Genomic DNA, 22,172 nt, shown 5'->3' with positions numbered 1-22,172 from the left:
GCGACCCTCACCCACAGCTCCACTCACACATCCACATACTTTCCTCTGCCTCCCACCCCAGTCCTTCCCATCCCCACCCCCCGACATCTCCATGTATGCCTACCTCCCTTCCACGCCCACACACCTCCTCGCCACACTTAGCTTCCTACTCATAGACACACCTCCCTCGCATACACACCTATACACAATTACCCACAAGCACACGCAGGCTGCCTGTAACACGGGTGCCCCTCTCATTCCTCCAAGGTTCCTAGTGCACCCATCTCACACCACAGGTGGGTGTTCACCGAGGAACCGAATGGCTGAGCCCCCTGTCCTGACCAGCTCGCTCGGGATCCTGAGGGCTCCCCCACCCTGTGCCTTCTTTTTTTTTTTTTTTTTTTTTGTATTTTTAGTAGAGACAGGATTGCACCATGTTGGCCAGGCTGATCTTGAACTCGGCCCCCACCGCCTTCTTTCCCAGGGACACCCTTGGGAATGCAAGGCCATGGCTGGGGATGGCAACTTCATGAATAAAGGACTGGAAAGTGACTCTTCCCTTTTTTTTCTTGTCTGCTCCAAAAATACAGTCCTCCTGCCCCTCCTTAACCTTCAGGAAGCTTCCTGCCTGCGGCATCCATTGTCTGTGTGTGGGCAGACTTCCCTCTGGACTTGGCTGAAGGACCATTCACAGGTTACACCTAGTCCTACCAGACGCTGGTTTCCGAAGCCCATTCTCTTATCTCCTGGGAGAACTGGCCTCACGTTGGCCTGTTTCCCCTGGAGGAAAACCTCTCTGTGCCTTCCAGAAGTGGTCTCAGAGGCTTTGGCTAGATAGCTAGTCTTTTCTCTAAAGGCGCCAGGGCACATTTCCGGACCCCACTGACATTTAGAAAATCTAAATATCCATAAATGTCTGCATGGCCTTTTAAAAATTAGCAATTAGTTGTTAAAGGTCTCTGTGATTCCCAAAATATTCAGCCCTTCTTTAACTTTTCTTTCCTAAAACACATTGTTGCTCTTCATTTCCCATGTTCATTTCTGGAGCAGCTTTGCTTCAAGAGGAAGGAATCAGTAATCAACACAAGTAATAGGTCTGAGAAACAGATTTCAAATACCACAGCAAGGGCATGCAAATAGAAACACGCTGAGCAACTGACATGAGCCAAGCACTCACATTATTTTATTTTATTATTGTGATTTTCTTTGAGACAGGGTCTTTTTTTTTTTCTTTTTTGAGACAGAGTCTCGCTCTGCCACCAGGCTGGAGTGCAGTGGCGCAATCCCAGCCCATTACAACCTCCAAGTCTCTGGTTCAAGCGATTCTCCTGCCTTAGCCTCCCAAGTAGCTGGGATTACAGGCACACACCACCACACCCAGCTAATTTTTGTATTTTTAGTAGAGATGGGGTTTCACCATGTTGGCCAGGATGGTCTCGATCTCCTGACCTTGTGATCCACCTGCCTCAGCTTCCCAAAGTGTTGGAATTACAGGCGTGAGCCACTTCGCCCAGCCAAGGCAGGGTCTTCATTGCTGCTGCTCAGGCTGGAGTGCAGTAGCATGATCATAACTCACTACTTAAAACTTCTGGGCTCAAGTGATCCTCCTGCCCCAGCATCCCAGGTAGCTGGGACTATAGGCACGTGCCACCATGGATCTCACTGTGTTGCCAAATCTGGTCTCAGATTCCTGGCCTCAAGCAGTCTACCTGCCTCAGCCTCCAGAAGTGCTGGGATTACAGCATACCTGGCCTATTTCATTTTAATTTTAGTCTTAGAACACACTGAAAGTCAAGGTCCTCTTGCTCCCATTTTACAGGTAAGGAAACTAAAGTTCAGAAAGATGAGGAAGCTTGCCTAAGAAGACTTGGCAGGTAGGCTGGGCGTGGTGGCTCACACCTGTAATCCCAGCACTTTGGGAGGCCAAGGTGGGCGGATCAAAAGGTCAGGAGTTCGAGACCAGCCTGGCCAGCATAGTGAAACCCCATTTCTACTAAAAATGCTAAAATTAGCCGGGCATGGTGGCACACACCTGTAGTCTCAGCTACTCGGGAGGCTGAGGCAGGAGAATTGCAGGAACCCAGGAGGCAGAGGTTGTGGTGAGCCTAGATCATACCACTGTACTCCAGCCTGGGCAACAGAGCAAGACTCCGTTCCCCCCACCGCAAAAAAAGAAGACTTGGCAGATAAATGGCTGGGCTAGGATTCAAATGCTGAAGTCCATATGGAGGTGGGGTGCATGTCTACCCATCATATCAGGCTACACCAACACAGGATCTGGGAAGAGAGCGCCACAGCAACCTCAGCTTCTGCCAACAGAAATCCTATGGACTCACATGTGAGGATGCAGCAGGGACCATGCCGAAGGAGGGACCCTGCTCCAGAACAGAGCAGAGGATCTATGATGAAGACCAGAGAGAAGCCCCCTTCAGATGCCCCCAGGCCACCCAGCCCATAGCCAAGAGCGATCAGGCACTTCACAGGAAGTAAAGTGCTTTTTCCTTGGGGATCCAGAGAGTCTACTAGTTTACACAACATCACATACGTGTCGTCCCTATCAGCATGGGGATAAGAGCCACCACTTAGTGACTACTGCATGTGACAGCTCCTGGGCTAAATTCTGAACATGCATCTTCTCAGCCCTTGCAACCCTACCAGGGCTGTTAAAATAGACACTCGGGGATGAACTGAAACTCAGAGCAGGGAGGAAGTGGCTCAAGCCCACTTGGGAGTCCCAAGTCCAGATTCAGACTGAGGACTGCCTGTTACCAGTAGACCATTCAGATTCACACCCTAATTCAGAGTGGTACATTTAGTGAAATGCATTTGTTCCTGACGACCTTTCGTGATTCAAAACTAAAATTACCATAAAAATTCACCTGAAGTAGGAGTCACATTTTAAACTATTCCCATGAAGTAAAAGTTTATAAATATTTTTATTTGCGCATATTAGCATAGCACACTCACATAGTGCACTGGCACCCAGTGTGCAGCCCCAGCTAGATCCCACGGATGAGGTTCCTGGGCCAGAGTCCTCATCCCACCCCCCGGCACCAGGAAGATGTCCTGAAGGCAGCTCAGCTCTGAGCACTTCCAGCATCTGCTTCTATCCCAGACAGATTGAGGGAGACTGCCTTGCCCTATTGTTGCAATTAGAATTTGTACAAATGAACAAGAACTACAAAACAGCCCACTCTTCTGGCCTGTGGTGCCCCATGCAGCCCTGAGAGGCAAGCTGCTGTCCTTCTCAGAGCCCCTTCAGTCCTCCGTCAGAGGATTTTGGCTTAGAGCACTGAGGTCAAGGCTGGAACAGCACAGTGTTTCCTTCTGAGCTGAGAGGGTCACGGTGGGCTGAACCGAAACTGACCGAACATTCCTAACAAGGGGCAGAGTGAAGCTGCCTTAACCAGTCTCCCATGGCTGCTCAGCATGAGGCAAATGCCACTGGGATGCGGGCCCAGGCTGCGGGAGCCGACTTGCCAGGCTGAGCAGGCCACAATGTGTGGCGCCTGGCAGGAGGCCCTCCCCTCGGCCTGGCCCCAGCGCCCCAGGCTCCCTTGCTGATTTCATTATCCCAGTCTTCATGTGATGAGGAAGGGCAGGGATCATGTCTCTGGAGGATCGTGGCTCCCCAGATCCTCTGACAGAGGACAGAAGGGGCTCTGAAAAGGACAACAGCTTGCAGGCGGCACTGTAGGCCAGAAGAGTTGGCTGTTTGGCAGTTCTTGTTCATTTGTGCAAATTCTAATTGTGTCAATAGGGCAAGGTAGTCTCCCTCAGTCTGGCTGGGATAGAAGCGGATGCTGGAAGTGCTCAGAGCTGAGCTGCCTTTGGGACATCTTCTTGCAGCCGGCCTGGCCACACTGCTGTCTGAGATGGCCAGCAACTCCTGACTAGCTTCAGAGCTGGCCTCAAGCTCTCATTAGACCAATGGGGAGAAAATGTATGGCAGGACCCTGGGGCTTGGGTCTGTCCTCATCTTCTGCCCACCTGAAGCAGGATTCAGCCCTCACACAGTCCATGCATTTATGAGAAATGACCAGTTCACTGGCGATTTATAAAGAGGTGGGGGAAAGATTTCCATGATGAGAACCCAGCAGATATTTCATCAATAGACATCCCTGTTCTTGCTTTATTCTTTTCCAATTCCAGTCACTTTGCTCTTTCCATCATTGGCCTTACAATCTTAAGGGATCCCCTCCATTATTCTAAGCAGTTCATCTCGTCAACCCAGTCTACATATCTGACTGAAAAAAGAGCCTGGTATCTAAGCAAACCAGAATCAATTATTCTCTCAGCACTTCCCAGGGTGGCTCAATTATCCTCAACTGTGATACAGTAGACTAAGGGTGAGCATCTGTGAACCAGGCCTCTAACAAATGCACATCACAAAACCACAGCCACTTTCCACAGCCCTTAAAACAAGTGCAAATTCATCCTAAGTCAAAACATTAACATAATGTTAGTTTCAAAGCAGTGATGACCCTGGGTGCCGAGTAAATGTAAATGCAAAACCACTCTGTAGGGCTATGTCCTAACCCAGACCACATACAATTTCTACCCAAGAAAAAAAGCCCACTGCAAACAGCTCATGCTCAAACATAAGGAGATAATCCACCATGAACAAGAGCAAGCAGACATAAAACAATGGAAAGATTAACATTCTTAATACTTGAGCAAACAGAACAATCTGAAAAAGAGTATAATATGAATAGATTTAAAACAACTGACATCAACAACAACAAAAAAGAAATTATAAGAAAACACCAAGAAACTGTGTTGTTAAGGCAGAGAAATTTGAACAATCATTATAAGAACTTTTAGAAATTAGCAAAATATGTAGTACCATCAAAATATATAATGTAAAAAATGGTCTGACACCAATTAACAAAGCTGGAGAGAGACTAAGTGAACTGAAAGACAAGCTTTAAGGAAATCATGCAGGATGCAGCACAAAGCACAGAAAATTATAGAAGAGAGGTTAAGAGACAAAAAGGCCAGGAATGAAAATATGAAGCTGATATGTAAAAGGAGTTCTAAAGGAAAGGATGGAGAAAATAGGGGTGTGCAATATCAGGAATGTTTTTGGCTGGAAATTTTTTAGAATTAAAGAAAAACTTTAATTTTCAAAAGAAATAACACGTTGAACTTTCTAAAAAATAAGTGAAAATTAAGCCATACTCAGATACCTTATGGTAGACATGCAGAAGAACAAAGAAAAGAAGAAAACAAATATTAAATAGAACTAGAGAAAAAAACAGGATACCTAAGAAGGGATGACAATTAGATCGATAAAGTCCCAGCACCAGAAGACCGAGGCATGGTACCTGCAAAGTGTTGAGAAGAAGTAACTATTGATTTAAAATCCTGTTTGTAGCTAAACTATAATTCAAGAGCAAGGGTGAAATGGAGGCATTTTCAGACAAAGACTTAGAGATTTCTTACTCATAGACCTACTGAAAGTAACACTAAAGGATATCCTTCAGGAAAAAGAAAAATCAACAGCGTGGGTGAAATGCAAGACACAATCAATGGTGAAGAAAGAAAGCAGTAAACTTGTGAGTACATATAAATAAGCACTGACTTATTTATAAATAACAGTATAGTAACAATTTATAATAATCACCACAATGGAGAGGTTAAAGACAGGTGGAACTAAAATATGGGTCAACAATAAGTGGAAGATGAGAGAGGGTGATGGGCAAAAAAGCATCAAGGATCCTTATTTTGCTCTCTTGGAGAATAGAAACATTTATGAACTTCAGTAGTTCTTAAATCATATGTCAATGTTAAATATAAGGGTAACAGTGGATATCCTTTGTTCATGGATTGGCAGACTCAACATAGTAAACATGATCAAATGAGATCATTGTACAAGTGCATGGTCACCTAAGGATAGAAGAATGTACAAATGTCACAAAGTGCTATGATTAAACATGGACAAAATCCACAGACTTCATCATGATTAATGCTTTGACCCTGCCAAGCCCCATTGCAGAAACTGATCACAGTGTCCTCAGGCAGGTGGAGCTGGATTATTCCTGGCATGAATCACAGCAGGAGGTGAGCCAGGCACTGCACACTTTCCTGAACAAGCCAGAGTTCAGCTGCTCCATAGCTCTACATACCTCAGTATATTTTAAGCTTCATATGTCCTCTTCCCAGTGTGGTATCCACTGCCCTAGGAGTGTCCCCACTAACTTTCTGAGGTGTTCACCCATTCCTTACCCCCTTGAGGCAGGGGTTGGAGGCCACTCACCAGTGCTGGCCAAGGTGTACTGGTAGGGCTCGGAGAGGAAGTGTGGGAGAGTGAGGATGAGGGCACCTGCAGCCAGGAAGAGACCTCCGATGCCAATCAGACGTGGACGGTGCACCCGGCTGCCAAAGTAGCTGACAAAGATGATGAGGATGGCATTGCTGATCTGCAAAGAGAGCAGAAGGGCTGAGTGAGACAAGAGGCTCTCTCCTCACCCACTCACAGAGAAGACCTGACTATACCTCGTCCAGGAAAACTGGAGAGGGAGGAGGGTGCCCAGTGTCAGCTGGGGACCAGGCAGTTACAGTGTTAACTTCTCCCAGGGAGCTTCGCAAGGGACAAGCATAAGCAATGTTGGTTTTCCTTCTGTTATCAGAAACATTTCTAGGTTTCCATCTTCTAGACCAGAACAAAGGAAGTATCTGGAGTCCATGAAAAGCTCAAAACCTAAACTTCAACCATCTTAGAACCAAACCTTTTTGGGAAAAAGCCAAAGAAACATCCAATCCTGGCTGGCTCCTAGGAATACAACATGTTCCCTAATTAAACTTGAGAGTTTGTGCCTAAAGTTTAGGCAAACTCCCAAGTGCTCGTTAAATATTGTTGAACAAATTAATGAATGAGTAAACGGTAGGCGTTTTCAAGAGGAGGACACAGTTGCCCGGAGACCCCTCCCACCTGGCCAGGAGTGAGATGGTTTATGATCTATAGAGAAAGGGGGTATGAAGGTGTGTGAGGAGCAGTCTGGCCAGAGCGGGGCTCCAGCCCCTGCCGGAGGTGGATCTAGGGCATCCTGAAACCCACACCAGGAAAGAAAGCTTTATTTTTATGGTTCCTAGATTTTATTTCCTTCTTGTTTCCCTATTGCTTTTCTTAAAATGATTGTAAATGTCAGATCATATCGGCTATGCTGAGTGCGGCTGACTTTAGAAAGCCTGGATGGGGGATGGTGGAGGGCCCCGAAGGGGAGCTCAGGGAGAAGGGACAGAGGACAGGCTCTTTGGTGCTGTCTAGGGGCCCGCACTTGTTTCTCTGTGGGAAGCTGGACCTCCACAGGTGTTAACGGCTGAATCTGGCTTAACACCTTGTTCTCAAGCTTTTCTTCAGCCACAGAGACCCTTTGAGAAACTATTTTTCCCTAATATAAAACAACCCCCCAAATACAGCTGTTCTGGCTGAGAAAACAGCCTCAAAATCTCGGTCTCCTCAGCCCTGGAGCAACCCCTAAAACACTACCATGGACTTGCTGTGAGACTCTTTGGAAGCTGTTACAAAGCCCATTGTGACATGACCCTGTCCTTCAATGTCTCAAACCAAAGGGGCGCAGGGACCACTGGTGGTTGGCATGAAGGGCAGGGAGCCTCTAGGGCTCAGCCCTGGCCTTTCGTAGTGGACAAGATAAGCTGCTGCTTCAAGCCAAGATGCCCATGTCTTCTCTTGTTAACTACCAAGTTCCTCCTCCTGCTGCTGGCCTTTTATCCCAGTCTGTCAAAGGCTTCACCTCACTTGCTGGGCCCCCAGAAGGCTCTCTGAGACTGGGAGCTGCCGCCTGCAGGCTCATGCTTCTTGGAGGTTCACTGCACAACTCCACGACCCAGACAGCCTCACCTTCCCCTTGCACCAGGCCGGGCTCTCTTCTCACATCCCCCCAGGCTTCATGCATATACACACAGACAGACACATACAGAGTTGAACACAAATATTCAGACATACACAGACACAGATACACAGACAGAGGATTAAAAGGTCAGAGGAATGAACTATCTGATGGTATTTGCTTCAAATCATGCCCACAGGCATGAGCTGAAGTCAGAGTCTTGAAAAGTTCATCTGAGACTGGAAAAGAAGATTTTAATGGGTGGATTATTTTTATTTTTGATTGAACGCTATCCCTGGGAAAATATTAAGCCCTTTCATTGCCTAATCAACCTCCTGTCTTAAGCAGATCCTGCTACAAGTCCCAGCTAGCTACCCCCAGCCCGTTGAAGAATCCAGTCGTTCCTGTGCCCACATTTTTGTTCCAAGCATAGGGTCAACATGAATGAAAAGTTAACTATGGGAGAGAATAGATTTGGCTACCGCCTGGACTGAGGTGAAAGAGAAGATCCACCTCACACAGCAGCTCTGACTTGGATTAGTAGCAGGGCCTAGAATATTGTGTTGAGAAGGATTCCGAGGCTGTGCATGAACTCGGCAGGAAAGGGGCATGGGTGATTAGTGACGCCTGCCAGGGCCATGGAACAGGACTGTGATAACACACATGTCAAAGATTTGCTTTCCCTGATGTCCATCATGAGTGAGGACAACATGTGCCAGGGGCATTACCAAAGTCACAGGCCAACATCAATGAGGGTCATTCCGTGTGATGCAGTGCAGGGACACCAGGGCACTGTCCCGAAGGAGGATGTGACCACACAGTCAGGCAGACCCAGTCACCGGGCATCACCAGGAAGCTCTGGATAGCAATACAAGCAGACAGACAGAGATGCAGGCACACACACAGACCGGTACAAAGACACACACCTGGCACAGAAAGCAGGGGAGGCACACACGTGAGCCTGGGAGTTCAGAGGAGGAGGTCTCAGGCCAGCAGGGATGACTTAGGCTGCAGGACTGTGCATGTCTATGTGCATGCATGTCACACATGTGAGGAAAGAGCCCATGATAGGAGGGCCCACGAAGAGAGGGGCATCAGTGAAGATTCCAGCAACATGTGTGGAGGCTGAGACTGTCTGGAGCCGTGCTTGTGAGCAAGAGACTGGAGGTGCGGTAGAGAAGACAGGAGTTCACAGAGGAGGCCTTAGCTGCAGCCCTCAGACAGCCTTGGGCTCAGACCCTGGCTGCGCCCTGCACGTGACACAGGGCTGACCTGGCTGGAGCACTCAGGCTTTCTGATGCAGGTTTCCTTGTCTGAGAAATGTGACTGTGAAGAAAGCCTCCCTCCTAGGACTGTAGAAGGGACTGGCGCAGGAAAGTGCTTTTGGGGGTCACTGCTATGTGGACCATTAGGGAACAGGGAGGGGTGAAAGGGAAAGCCATGTTCCAGCAGGAGAAGGCTGGGGAGAGGATATATCTGCCTTCTTTTATAGTTCTGTCTCCTTCCTTTCTCTCTCTCTCTCTCTCTTCCTCTCTGTCTCTCTTTCTTTCGAGATGGAGTCTTGCTCTGTTGCCCAGGCTGGAGTGCAGTGGCACGATCTTGGCTCACTGCAACCTCCGCCTCCTGGGCTCAAGTGATTCTCCTACCTCAGCCTCCTGAGTAGCCGGGGCTATAGGCGTGCACCATCATGCCTGGCTAATTTTTGTATTTTGTAGTAGAAACAGGGTTTCACCATATTGAACAGGCTGGTCTCGAACTCCTGATCTTGTGATTCACCCACCTTGGCCTCCCAAAGTGCTGGAATTACAAGCGTGAGCCACTGCGCCCAGCCTTACAGTTCTGTCTTGGCCAGAAGCTGCCATGAGGCAGGGGCCCAGGCTCTAAGTGACTACACTGACCTGAATTTCACAAAGTCAAGGGAAAACCTCATGATGCTCCAGAGGAGCAAGCCGGCTCCAGGAAAGGGATCACTGCCTGCCCCATCCAGGAAGAGTGGCTCTGGGGAGAAGAGGGAAGCCAGCCCAGGAGCCCCATCTCCACCCTGTGGAGACAGGATGGGGGTTCTGCTGCCTCCTCTCACTCTCTCTCCCCAGCTTGCAGTGGCTCCTGGCGGACCCTGCCCTCTGACCTCCCACCTCCTCTGGCTTCTTGGCTCACCCTGTCTTCCTGTAAATGTGATGTGTAGTCACTGAGGGATGGTGGGAAATGCTAGGAGGCCATAGAGCTTTGATCTCATCTAGGAGTCAAGGCCATTAAGAGCTCTGGCTCTTATGGCCCTCATAAGACAGGAGATGCCTGGACCCAGGGCTGCTTACCTACCTGCATGCCTGCGGCTTATCCTCCCTGGACTAGGCATGGGGCAGAGGCCCCACAGGCTGGCAGATTGCACAGAACTCAATGAGAAGCACAGACTTTGAGGGCAGAGAGCCCTGCACACCTGGAGCAAGCCATTTGTACTGCAGAGCCTCAGTATCGTTATCTGCAAAGTGGGCATGAAGAGTGTACCTGCTGGCAAGGCTGCCGTGAAGAGGCTCCCAGGTCAGGCATGGGAGTCTCTCAGCTCAGTACCTGGCACAAGTCAGGCCTCAGGAAATCTAGCTGCTCTCACTGCAACCACTGGATCTTTGCTGCTTCATTTGCTGTTACCTGGCAGAAAGAGGCATGCACCTGTGTGCACATCTCAACCTCCTGTTCCTCTGCTTCTCCTGGATCCTGTGGCCAGGGTGGTGCACAAGTAGGGTCTGATGGACCAGAACCTCCTGCTCACCTCATTCAGGCTGGAAATGAGACCCGATGAAGAACTGGAGAGCCCAAAGCGCCTCTCAATGGTGGTGAGGCTGCTCTTGAAGTAGGCGCTGTACAGGAGCTGGCAGAGCTGCAGGAGGCCTTGGCAGAGCACAAACACCTGGGGAAAAGTGATGAGCCTGTGAGGTCTCTGGACAACAAGCCCTGGTGCCCTCCCCGCCATCTGTTAGGGGGCCCAGCAGGCTGGCCTCTGTTTCCTCACCTGTTATCTAGGATGAAATGTCATCACTGCAACATTGTGTTGCACCCTGCAGGAAGCACTCCCAAAGTGCCATTCCTGTTATTACTGCATTCTTATCACTGTTGTGATATGCGGCCCCATGAAACCACAGGGTTTTGAAGATGTTGAAGGTATGACAGGGTTGGGGACTCACCCTCAAGGGAAGGACCTAACTGCTCAGCCAAGCATATTGGATTATTCCCCAACAGCACCACAGTGCTCCACAGGCTGCCCGTCTGCCTGCCTCCTGTGCCCTGTGAGGGCTGAAGACCACTCCCCATCCAATTCAGAGCGCTCCCTCGGGATGAACAAGCCCAGGTCACATAGATCCACCTTCTTGACCTGTCTTCCATTCCCAACACCTGTCCTCCAAGGCCCACCGACCTCGAATGCCTCCAGTAAGGCACCAGGATGCAATCCCCAAAGCACCTGGTTTGAATGAATGTCCCCTACACATCCTCATTATCATCTCTTATCAGGAATGCCTGTGACTGACTGTGTTTGCTGCCTGCTCAATAGATGATCAAGGCCCCAGGGAAGGGGCTGAGGCCATTTGTCTCTGAATCTCATCTGGCCTTATTCCTGGTCCCAGGGTACTGAGTAAATGTGAGTTCCATGGTGGATGGGGACAGATGATAACGCATCAGGGAGGCAGGAGAAGGGTTTCATGATGTTCTTAGTTGGCTCCAGACTGAGCTCTGGGCCCCTCCCCGGGTTCTCAGCTGCTGGGCTGGCCCTGAACAGGCTCTAAGCCAGGAGTCCCATCCTAAAGTATCTCTTGGAAGGCACTCCTCGGCGTCAGGTTTTCCTCCAGGGAAGGGTGAGTGCCATGGCGTTTCACAGTCTTCCAAAGTTCTTTCCCTAAATGAATGGCTGGCATTGCAGGAGAGCAACTGCAGCTCCACCTTCATTTCCATGTCCTTCCAAAGCTGAGCCTTCTTCCATAGGTGCCCTTGCTCCAGGCTGTGGGGTTTCCTTCCTGCCAGGGCAGAACCTTCGCAAGGCCAGCTTGGGGTGTCTCACTGCCTATCCGTGTGTCACAGCCTCCAGGTGTGCAGAGGTCTTTACACCCACAAAACCAGACACCTCTCCAGACTGCCACCTGTGCCTGTGTGGCCACCCCGCTCCTCCTAGGTGGCAGAAGGAAGCCCGCCTGTCTGGGGGCGTGGCAGCACTCCACCCCTGCCATACTAGAGAGGCTCCACTGGGCTTTCTTTCATATTCTGAAATTTTTCTTAATATGTTATAATAAAAGTATTTTTGAAAATGATCTCATCCCGCTCTCTTTTCACAAATGGGGAAGCTGAGCTCCAGAGAGGGGTAACCCAAGTGCTCAACCCATGCCCTGCATATAGTAAGCATTTTGGGGCTTAGGTGCGAGTCACCTGAGATGCTTGGAGTGGACAAGGTCTGGACCTGCCTCTCACTCAACAGAGCAAGCTTAGCCAGAAAGGGTCAGGTCTCTGTCTAGACACAGAGTTTGAGGGACATTAGTCTTTAGGGAATGGTCAGAGGAGGAGGATCTGGCGAGGCATCTGAGGTCAAATTGCCTCTTTCCTAGGTCTGGCCTGGACCAGGGAACAATCTGGGCTTGTGTGTGTTTTCCCCCTACTGTGCCCTGGGTTTTTCCAACTGTGAGGTAACTGGGATAAGTCAATGGTTCATAACTTAACCCTTGATTCAAAATCACATGGATGGGGAGGTGGGAGTGCCTTTGAAATATACAGGCTAGGCCCAAGCTCAGACCTACTGAATCAAAATCAGTGGGAATGAAGCCTCAAATACGTTATTTGGAAAACTTCTACCAGCAGAGTCTGGGGGACAACGTGTATTCCAGTCACTGGACTAGAGGACTGATTCTGGCTCTGACCATCTGTGTAAAGGGTAAGATGTGAAGGATTAGAAAAAGAAAAGCAAAACCATCATAGAAATTCCGCTCAAGGAAAGACAAGAGCCATGGTATAGGTTATAGGAAAGCAGCATATGACTGTGACAGTGATAGGGATGGGATTTGTCAATGTCCTGTCACTTTCCATGGACACAGGGCACCAAAGCACATTCGAACCCAGATTGTTCCCTGGTCCAGACCAGACCTAGGAAAAAGACAATTTGACTTCAGATGCCTTGCCAGATCCTCCTCCTTTAACCACTCCCTAAAGACTAATGCCCCCCAAAGCCTGCCTGTAGACTCCTTCTCTGGACATGATCCATTCTGTATCTGCTCATAGGCAATCCCCTTTGCCATAGGATGATGGCCTCCAATCTCAATTCTTCCCCTAGAACTTTCCCCAGAGCTTTGCAAGCAGGTCTACCCCACTGTCTGCTGGATGTATACGCCTGGGCACTCCCAGGCCCCTCAAACTAATCGCTTCCGAGATAGGACACATCGTCTTCCCCCATAAACTGCTTCCCTTTTTCCTTCATTCTCTATCACCTTCACTCAGTTTCCCAAATCAGAAACCAAGACTCCTTCTTGATGTACCTCCTCCTCACCCTCTGACGGTTGCCCCATTCCTGAGCCCTGTTCTCTCGGCATCTCCCACATTGGAGCCCTGCCTCCCCTCCAGGTGTAAGCCTTGGCTCAGACCCTCACCATCCCTCCTCAGATCACCGCAACATCCTCTCACAGGTCCCCCGCCTGCCCGTCTCAAATCTCCTACCACACCACCCCAGAGGAGCTTTCTCAAGCACAAACATGAGCAGGCTACACCTGAATTAGCGTCTCTCACAGGTGCCCCAATTTCTATAAGGTAAAAACCAACACCCTAGGTTTGATAGCCAAGGTGCTACGGTCCTGGACCTGTCCTGCCTCCATATTTTCTGCTGAGGCTGATCATATTTTGCAAAGATGGCCACACCAATCTCTCCAAACCATATACACGTCTTACAGTGACACTCCATCAAGGGGTAGGGGTCTGTGATCTCTCCCCCTGAATATGGGCCAATCTTAGCTCTTTGCTTCCAATGAAGAGAAGTGATGCTATGTGACTTCCAAGGCTGGGTCCTAAAAGTGGACAGAGAATCTGGCTGGCTCTTTCTTTCTTGGGACCTTATACCCTGACATTATGTTGTAGGGAAGCCCAGTCTTCCTTGCTCATGGCAAGGCCACATGTTAATGTTCTGCTGATAACTTCAGCTCAGATTTTGGTCCTCAGCCAGCGTCAACCGCCAGACATGTTGCTGAGTGAGCCTTCAGATGATTCCAGTCCCAGCTCTCGACGCAAACAGAACAGAAATGAGCTATCCCCAACGAGCACTGTACAGATTACAGATTTGTCAGCCACCTAAATGTGGCCATTGTTTTAAGCACCAAGTTTTGGGTTGCTTTGGTATGTAGCATTAGATACCTGCAGTACCTGCTGCCACCTTACCCTTCAAACACATCGAGGTCATACTCTTTGAGTTCCCCAGAAGCACTGTGTCAGTGCCTTTGCTCACAATCTTCCCCTTCTTTGTCTGGGTAACTTCCCCTGCCCTTCAGGAGCAGCGTGGGACCCAGCTGTGTGTCTAGTTCAAGGTTGCTTCTGAAAGTCCCAGCACCGTGTGCTGACTCCTGCACAGAGCCATCTGAAGGCTTGGCACATGGCTGGTGGTAAGAGTAGCATCTAGCAGAGGAGTGAGGGCTGTCATAATAGCTTCAGGAGACACAATGAGGGCTGGCTGAGGTAGTGGGGTGTGGAGAGGCACCAAATTAAAGGCTCTTGCAAAGGCTGAGTTGACACAGCTGTCACTGATTCAACGTGAAAGAAGAGAAGGGGCCGTGTTTCCAGCCTGAGGGCCAGGAAGAGGGCAAAGCCATGCATGCATGGAAACAGGAGGTCCAGCAGGAGGAGTGTATAAGGAGATCAAGGACAGTGAGTTCAGTTTCGGAGCACTTGAGTTTCTGAGCATGCAGCTCAGAAAAGACCAGTCTCCCTCATCCAAATTAGTAATGAATTAACAGGAGGGCTTAATCACCACCAACTTCCGAAGCTGTCTCATGAGAGGTAGATGGGAATGGTGGGAGAGAAAATTGGTCTCAGATTTTTTCCTGAAAGACATGCCTCTAAGTACAGAAATTCCTCCACTTTCTCCCCCCAGCTTCTGAGTGAAAGACTCTAGTCAGAGCTGGCTCCTTTCCACATCCCCACCCCCTCACAGAGCCAACCTTGCCACCTGCAAGCCCTGTCAGTCAGGTCTGGGTGCCTCATGAGGGCCCTGGCAGAAGTATTTATATATATCTAGGGCCCTCAGTTCCAGTGCATATGCAAAGGGATCAGATTGATGGCTTCAAGGTAGAAAAGGGCAGGGAGAAAAGGTAGGGAAAAGGGAAGGAAGTCGATGGATGGTTCTGGCAGGGCCACTCAGGGTCACAGCCATTTGGCCCCACATACTGAGCTCACATGATGGGATCATGACCTCAGCTGCGCGAACTTACCAAGTACCTGCTATATGGCCAGCAGGAGACAGAACAAGCAACACTCGACACCGTGCAGATAAAACACAAGCCCATCCTCGAGGAGGACACAGGTTGAAGAGTATATGGAGATGCATTGGTTGGAGTAGGAAAAGGTTTGCTAGTTGGATTGCAACCCACCCTTGGCCATCATTTAGGCAATATAGTGTTATAGGTTTTGATTATTTGAGTTCTGGAGTCAAACAGGCCTAGGTTCAGGTCTTGACTCTGTAAGCCATGGTATGACCTTTGGCTACTAATTGGGTCTCCTTGAGCAGCAGGTTTTCCCATTAGCAAAAGGAAACTGATAACACCTGAGTTGTGAGGCTTGCACCACAGAATGTTGCAGGCCCCTGCCACCTGCCCAGCCCACACCCTGCCTGGTGAGTGTTCCACATCCTGGAGGGATATTCAGTAACTTGAGGCTTCCTCCACTCCCTCCTATTGCCCTCGGAGTAATTTAACTAATTTAACTTCCGCGTTGCTTTCAGTTCTCCTGTGGTCTGAGAACCCTAGAATAGAATTTCCTATAGTGTGTTATGCAGAACATCACTTGCTTAAGATGCTCTAAGCCAAAAGGATTCCCTGGAGAAAACAAATTGGAAAACATTACATACGACAATCCTCCCTCACGAATATGTGCAATCGCATTAGCATATTAAAGATTCTGAGTTCCGTAGTAAAGACCTAGTTAACGTTGTTTAAGCCAGCTTTCCCTGAGCTTCTTTAACTGTGCAACTCCCCATCCACACACACATCACCACCACTTTAGAACAGAAGCTAGCACTCTACAGAATATACTTTATGGAAAGATAACATGCCTTTTAGAAAACACCTTTGGTAGAATTTGAATCTTGCAATTTCTTCACAAAAGGAAAGGAAAATAAAGATGGATTATGTGAGCTGCATCATCTTCTTTAAAATGGTATACCATCATTTCTATCTCCTCACTCGACTTTTTTTCTTTTTATTTTTCTCAGCATGTATTGTTCCCCAAATTACATCATGCATTTGATTTCTCATTTACTGATGTCTCCTCCCACCAGAATATAGACTTCATGGTGGAAATACAATGTATGTTTTTTTATAACAAATCCACAGTGCATGAAACAATGCCCACTTCATAATTGGAGCTCAATCATTGTCAAATGAACAATAGGTCTTCAAAGTACTCCAACTGATAAGCTCAAGCTCCGGAATAAACACCCACCACAGTAGCCATTCTGGGAGGCTGCAGATTTGGTCCAATGGTCTGGCCTGTCTTCAGTCATTTATACATTGCCCCTTTGGTGTTGCTTTTGATCCATCTATACGTCACACAACTTACAAGGCACAAAACAGCATTTGTCAGTTCAACTGCCCTACTTACTCACTTGGCTAAACCCAAACTAAAATAGATTTGCAGTTGGGGGCCATGGCTCACACCTGTAGTCACAGCACTTTGGGAGGTTGAGGCGGGTGGATCACCTGAGGTCGGGAGTTCGAGACCAGCCTGATCAGCATGAAGAAACACCATCTACTAAAAATACAAAACTAGCCAGGCAGATGCCTGTAATCCCAGCTACTCAGAAGGCTGAGGCAGGAGAATCACTTGAACCTGGGAGGCGGAGGTTACAGTGAGCCAAGATCACACCATTGCACTCCAGCCTGGGCAACAAGAGCAAAACTCCGTCTCAAAACAAACACACAAAGAACAACAACAACAAAAACAAAATGACTTTCTACTGTGGTGGAAATGTTCTACATTTTAATTTTGTGGTGGTATTTATACAGGTTTATACGTTTGTCAAAACTCAACAAACACAAAGTTTGTGGATTTTATTATATGTAAACTATATACCTCAATAAAGTTGGCTAAAGAAGAAATTCATCTGAAAAAAGATTTGCAACCATCAGGTATTCAGAATCATGTTCTGGGGCTTTGAAGGGAATTCCACAAAGAGTTTTTTGTTTTTAATCATGAGCATTGGCAACGTCATTGGAATACCTTTGTTTATTCAAGGGGCCTACTCTGAAAGGTTCAAAACCTAGGTAAATATCTAGGTTTGTGCGTGTGTGTGCTAATCTAAACATCTAGGTTGACAAGAGCTGTGCATGTGTGTTAAAGTAAACACATCACTTGAGACACATCTTACAGAAGGAAGCTGGCATAGAAGCCCCACAGAGGGTGAGCAACATTCTTGCAGGGCGTGGAGGGCAGGAGACGCTCATACTTCTAAATGTCAAGGCCGTGCCCATGACAGCCCCATTCATTCTCCAATCCTAACAAACATAAAGAAGAAGGAAGCGGGGGGACAAGAGAGGCCACGAAGTTCTTTAATAAAGAGGGAACTTTTTACCACCTGTGCCAAAGAGCTAAGAAAGGCTGAAAAGCTGCTGAGATGCCAAGTCAAGTTGGGAGTGTAGGAGACCTGGCCCAAGTCACACTTCAGTAACATAAGTGAGATGACCATGGCGGATAAGCCACAGGACAAAGAGGGAGGTCCCTGCAGCTCAGGATGAAGAAAGCGTCAAAGGACAGTCTAGACACGGCTTTTTTTGATCTACGTGTTTGTGCCTCTCTTTTCCAAGCTAACCATCAGAACTATGATCTAACCAATGTTAGGTCACAGAAGCATCTAACCGTGGTTATAGGAACACCAGGGAGAAGGTCTGAAATGTGATCCCCATAAGGTTATTACCTGTTTAATGACTGACTCTGCTGTCCACCCACTCTGATTTTTTCCACACAAACACCAGGGAAGGAAAACTAGAACATTCAATGGATGTCAGCTGAGTGTGGTGGCACCTGCCTGTAATCCCAGCACTTTGGGAGGCCTAGGCAGGTAGATCACGAGGTCAGGAGATCGAGACCATCCAGGACAACATGGTGAAACCCTGTCTCTACGAAAAGTACAAAAATTAGCTGGGCATGGTGGTGGGTGCCTGCAATCCCAGCTACTTGGAGACTGGGGCAGAAGAATTGCGTTGGGAGTTGGGATTGCAGTGAGCTGAGATCACACCACTGTTCTCCAGCCTGGCTACAGAGTGAGACTCAGTTGAAAAGAAAGAAAGAGAGAAAGAAAGGAAGGAAGGAAGGAAGGAAGGAAGGAAGGAAGGAAGGAAGGAAGGAAGAAAATGCAACTGATGTCTTACGTCCATGCAAACCAAAAGACTGATTCAGCTCTCCATAGGAAGTGGGGATCGGACAGGCCTCATTATACCTCTCCGCATTGACATCAACACAGACCTTAAGTCTGATTAGAAACATGTAGAATCTGTGTCACAGGCCATGGTCACTCTATTGGTAAAATATTTGAAGAGATGTGTTCGGAGCCAGAGTTTGACTCTTTTCGTGGACAACAGGATGTTGGGAGGGAGAGTTTGGGGTGCTGAGGGCCATGCTGCCGTTCAATGAAAGAATTAGAGGGAGGGGACGTCCAGGTGCTGCTGGCTTTAGTCTCTCCCAGCCCCTGAAAGTCAATTTGGCCTCACGGAACATTCGGCTCCTCGGCTCTATAGGCCAAGCTGGCCACATCCCAGACAGTTAGGAACACCTGGGACAGGAGAACAGCGTCTGGAGACAGGGAACTTAAGGCCAATTTGTGCTACTGTCCTAAAAGACAAAAACCAAGGTCGGGGGCAGGGAATCTAATGCCAATTAACATAAACTTCCTAAAGCTAAACCAAAGGGAAAACCCCATCTCCCCACTCTGAATAACAAAGGATCAAAGGCTACTCTCCTTACAAACCTCTGCAGAGACCCTCCCTTTATCTGCATAGGGCACCAACTCGCTTCAGCCTTTAATTAGTTACAGATCAAATCCTTTATCCAGATAAAGGGAAGAACCTCAACTGAGTACTTAAAAGCCCAGAAAACTTTGTAACTGGGCCTTTGAGCCGCTTGCTGGGGCCCACCCTGTGGAGCGGTTTCTTGGTTTAATAAGGCTCATGCCTGTAATCCTAGCACTTTGGGAGTCCGTGGCAGGTGGATCACAAGGTGAGGAGTTTCAGACCAGCCTGACCAATATGGTGAAACCCCCATCTCTACTAAAAATACAAAAATTAGTCAGGCGTGGTGGTAGACGCCTGTAGTCCCAGCTACTTGGGAGGCTGAGGCAGGAGGATTGCTTGATCTCAGGAGGCTGAGGTTGCAGTGAGCTGAAATTGTGCCATTACACTCCAGCCTGGGCAACAGAGGGAGACTCCTCAAAAAAAAAAAAAAAAAAAAAAAAAATCCTGCTTTCACTGCTTCATTCCTGGGTTTCATTTCTTTGCAACTTTGTTTCTGCATTTTGTTCAGTTCTTTGCTGAAAATGCCAAGGACCTAGACAACTCATTGTCAAGACCCTCTCGCAGTAACACACCTCTGAGACTGACACTCTTGGGAAGAAGCAGCAGAACTGCAGAACCACACTGACAACCCCACTGATGAGCAACAGTGGGCAGCCATTCAGTCCTCCCATTCCACAGTCAACTGGAATCCCACCTATGGCATTAAAATCGATTAACATTTCTTTTCACATTTGAATTTGTTTTGAATCAGTGTAACACACACACACACACACACACACACACACACACGTACATTTAAAATATCAAGTAATGTGGAAAGACTTAGAAGGAAAAAGTCCAGCTCTACACTTAGACCAGCCCACCACCAACACTGCAGGTCGGCAACAACCGTCTCTGCTTTTAGCTTTTGGGTTTTCTGTTGAAGACATCCACACATCTCAAAATAATACGCTTGTTCTGCAGTTTCTTGACATGTCATTTTAGAGTGTGTGCTATTATGGAAGAGGATTTAGCACACTTATACTTGCAATGCCCCCTTCTTCCTACTCCTCCCAACTTTTAATAGTTCTATCAGTATTTTTATTACCAGATCACTTTGTGAGAAGCACACTGGGAGCCAGAGGAGCAGGGCTTACCTCCTAGGCACAAACCTTCACACAGGCTGATGTTTCCTTGATTCTAGGAGAGAAGGTTGCTTGTGTTTTCCGAGGGGAAAAGGGCTATCCTATCTTAATCCCTCTGGTGACCCACTTCTTCTGCCACATTCACCAATTCTAAATCTGTTGCTTCTGCGGGGGTGTGCCAACCTCAAGGGCTCCCGTGCGTGCAGCTGACCGCCTGTCTTCCTCCATTCTATCACATCCATCAACACTTCCCAACCCCTGCCCATCCCGCTGAAATTATCGAAATCTTTCAACCACTCATAGTCTCCCTCCTTCTTCAGCTTTTTGTCATTGGTTTTCCTCCTTTTTCTTCATTACTTTCATTATAATGAATGTGTCAGAGAGGAGGGGAGACAAACATGTTCAGTCTGCCATCTATTTCTTTTTCTCTTTTTTTTTTTTTTGAGATGGAGTCTCACTCTGCTATTGCCTATGCTGGAGTTCAGTGGTGCAATCTCGGCTCACTGCAACCTCCACCTCCCAGGTTCAAGCAATTCTCCTGTCTCAGCCTCCTGAATAGCTGAGACCATAGGCGCCCATCACCATGCCTGGCTAATTTTTGTAAATTTTGTATTTTTAATAGAGATGAGGTCTCACCATATTGGTCAGGTCTCGAACTCCTGACCTCAGGTGATCCTCCCGCCTCACCCTCCCAAAGTGCTGGGATTACAGGCGTGAGTCACCATGTCCAGCCCAGTCTGCCATCTTGAATCATAAACCAATCTATTTCCTGGTGCTAAACCTAGCAGACAAATCATTCTGTCCCCAGTTTTTCAATGGGAAAAAGAAGGGCTTCAAGAAGTATGTATTTGTCGGTGGACTAGGTTGTCAAACCAAAAAGTACACCAAAAAACTACTCCTCCCACTACACTCATGAATCCTGATACCTCATTTACTTGACTAAGTCTTCCAAAACAGTTGGTGTGTCTCCAACAGTTGGCAGGCGGCTTTTGAGAGTGGTGCTGGCTCTGGCTGTGTGCCCATCTCCACTTCTTTGCACTGTCTCCATTCACACAACTCATTCTTGGTCCTGGTTGGCAGTTCCCTTCAACTAGGAGGTGGGGCTCGGGGTTTAAGAGGCCCTAATGCAACAGGGATAAAGAAGTGAACTCAGAAGGGTGACTCCTGGCTGCTTCCCAGTGTCATTAGACACACAGGCATCTGCCCAGGCATAGTGACTCATGCCTGCAATCCCAGCACTTTGAGATGCTGAAGCAGGCGGATCATCTGAGGCCAGGGGTTTGAGACCAGCCTGGACAACATGGCAAAACCCCATCTCCACCACTAAAAATACAAAAATTAGGCAGGTATGGCAAGGCCTTGTAATTCTAGCTACTCAGGAAGCTGAGGCAGGAGAATCGTTTGAACCCAGCAGGCAGAAGTTGCAGTGAACTGTGATCGCACCACTGGACTCCAGCCTGGTGCCAGAGAGCAAGATTCCATCTCAGAAAAAATAAAAAAAAAAAAAAAAAAAAAAGACATGCAGGTATCTGAAGGTGGGAAGGGCTTCTAGGCTGGCTCCTCTGAGTCACACCTAAAAGATCCTCAGAGCTGAAGCGGGGAGTAGGATCCTTCTCCCTGCCCCCAACCCCTAAAATGAAGAAAGCAAAGCAAGAGTCCAGTGCATTCTAAAATAAAAGGCCTCCTTCAGCTGTTGGGCTGCTCACCCCTCCTGTCCCTTCTGCAGGGTGTGTCTGTGGATCCAAACCATGGCCCATTTCCCCAAAGGGGAATGACTCTTTCAAGAAGTGATTCAGGAAATAAAATATTTTCCCATGCAGGAAGAATGCCTGTACAAGATAAAGTTCAGAGATTTAAAATGGCCAGCCTGGGGTCAAAGTTGGTGGTATTCCTCATAGCAAATGACAAAAGATATCTTTAGTATTATTCATATTATTATGAAATAGAAAAAGCCTTTGATAAGACATGGTCCTGTGGGTCAT

The 22,172-nt window shown here is 48.0% G+C and overlaps 1 protein-coding gene across 1 annotated transcript in view; it reads right to left on the bottom strand.

Annotated features, from left to right (window-relative positions):
* Positions 1-22,172, bottom strand: part of SLCO2A1 (solute carrier organic anion transporter family member 2A1) — an 87,772-nt gene that overhangs the window by 34,779 nt on the left and 30,821 nt on the right. The window contains exons 2-3 of the mRNA XM_032266157.1: positions 10,600-10,737; positions 6,239-6,401 (exon numbers count right to left, since the gene is read on the bottom strand). Coding sequence (XP_032122048.1) covers positions 6,239-6,401; positions 10,600-10,737 — 301 coding nt within the window. The remainder of the gene's footprint in view (positions 1-6,238; positions 6,402-10,599; positions 10,738-22,172) is intronic.

The sequence above is a fragment of the Sapajus apella genome, unplaced genomic scaffold, assembly GCF_009761245.1.
Source record: "Sapajus apella isolate SASKATOON/1434 unplaced genomic scaffold, GSC_monkey_1.0 scaffold4, whole genome shotgun sequence".
In the NCBI taxonomy this organism is placed as follows: domain Eukaryota; kingdom Metazoa; phylum Chordata; class Mammalia; order Primates; family Cebidae; genus Sapajus; species Sapajus apella.
The sequence above is the reverse complement of the archived record's forward strand: the minus strand, read 5'-3'. Positions and strand labels throughout refer to the sequence as shown.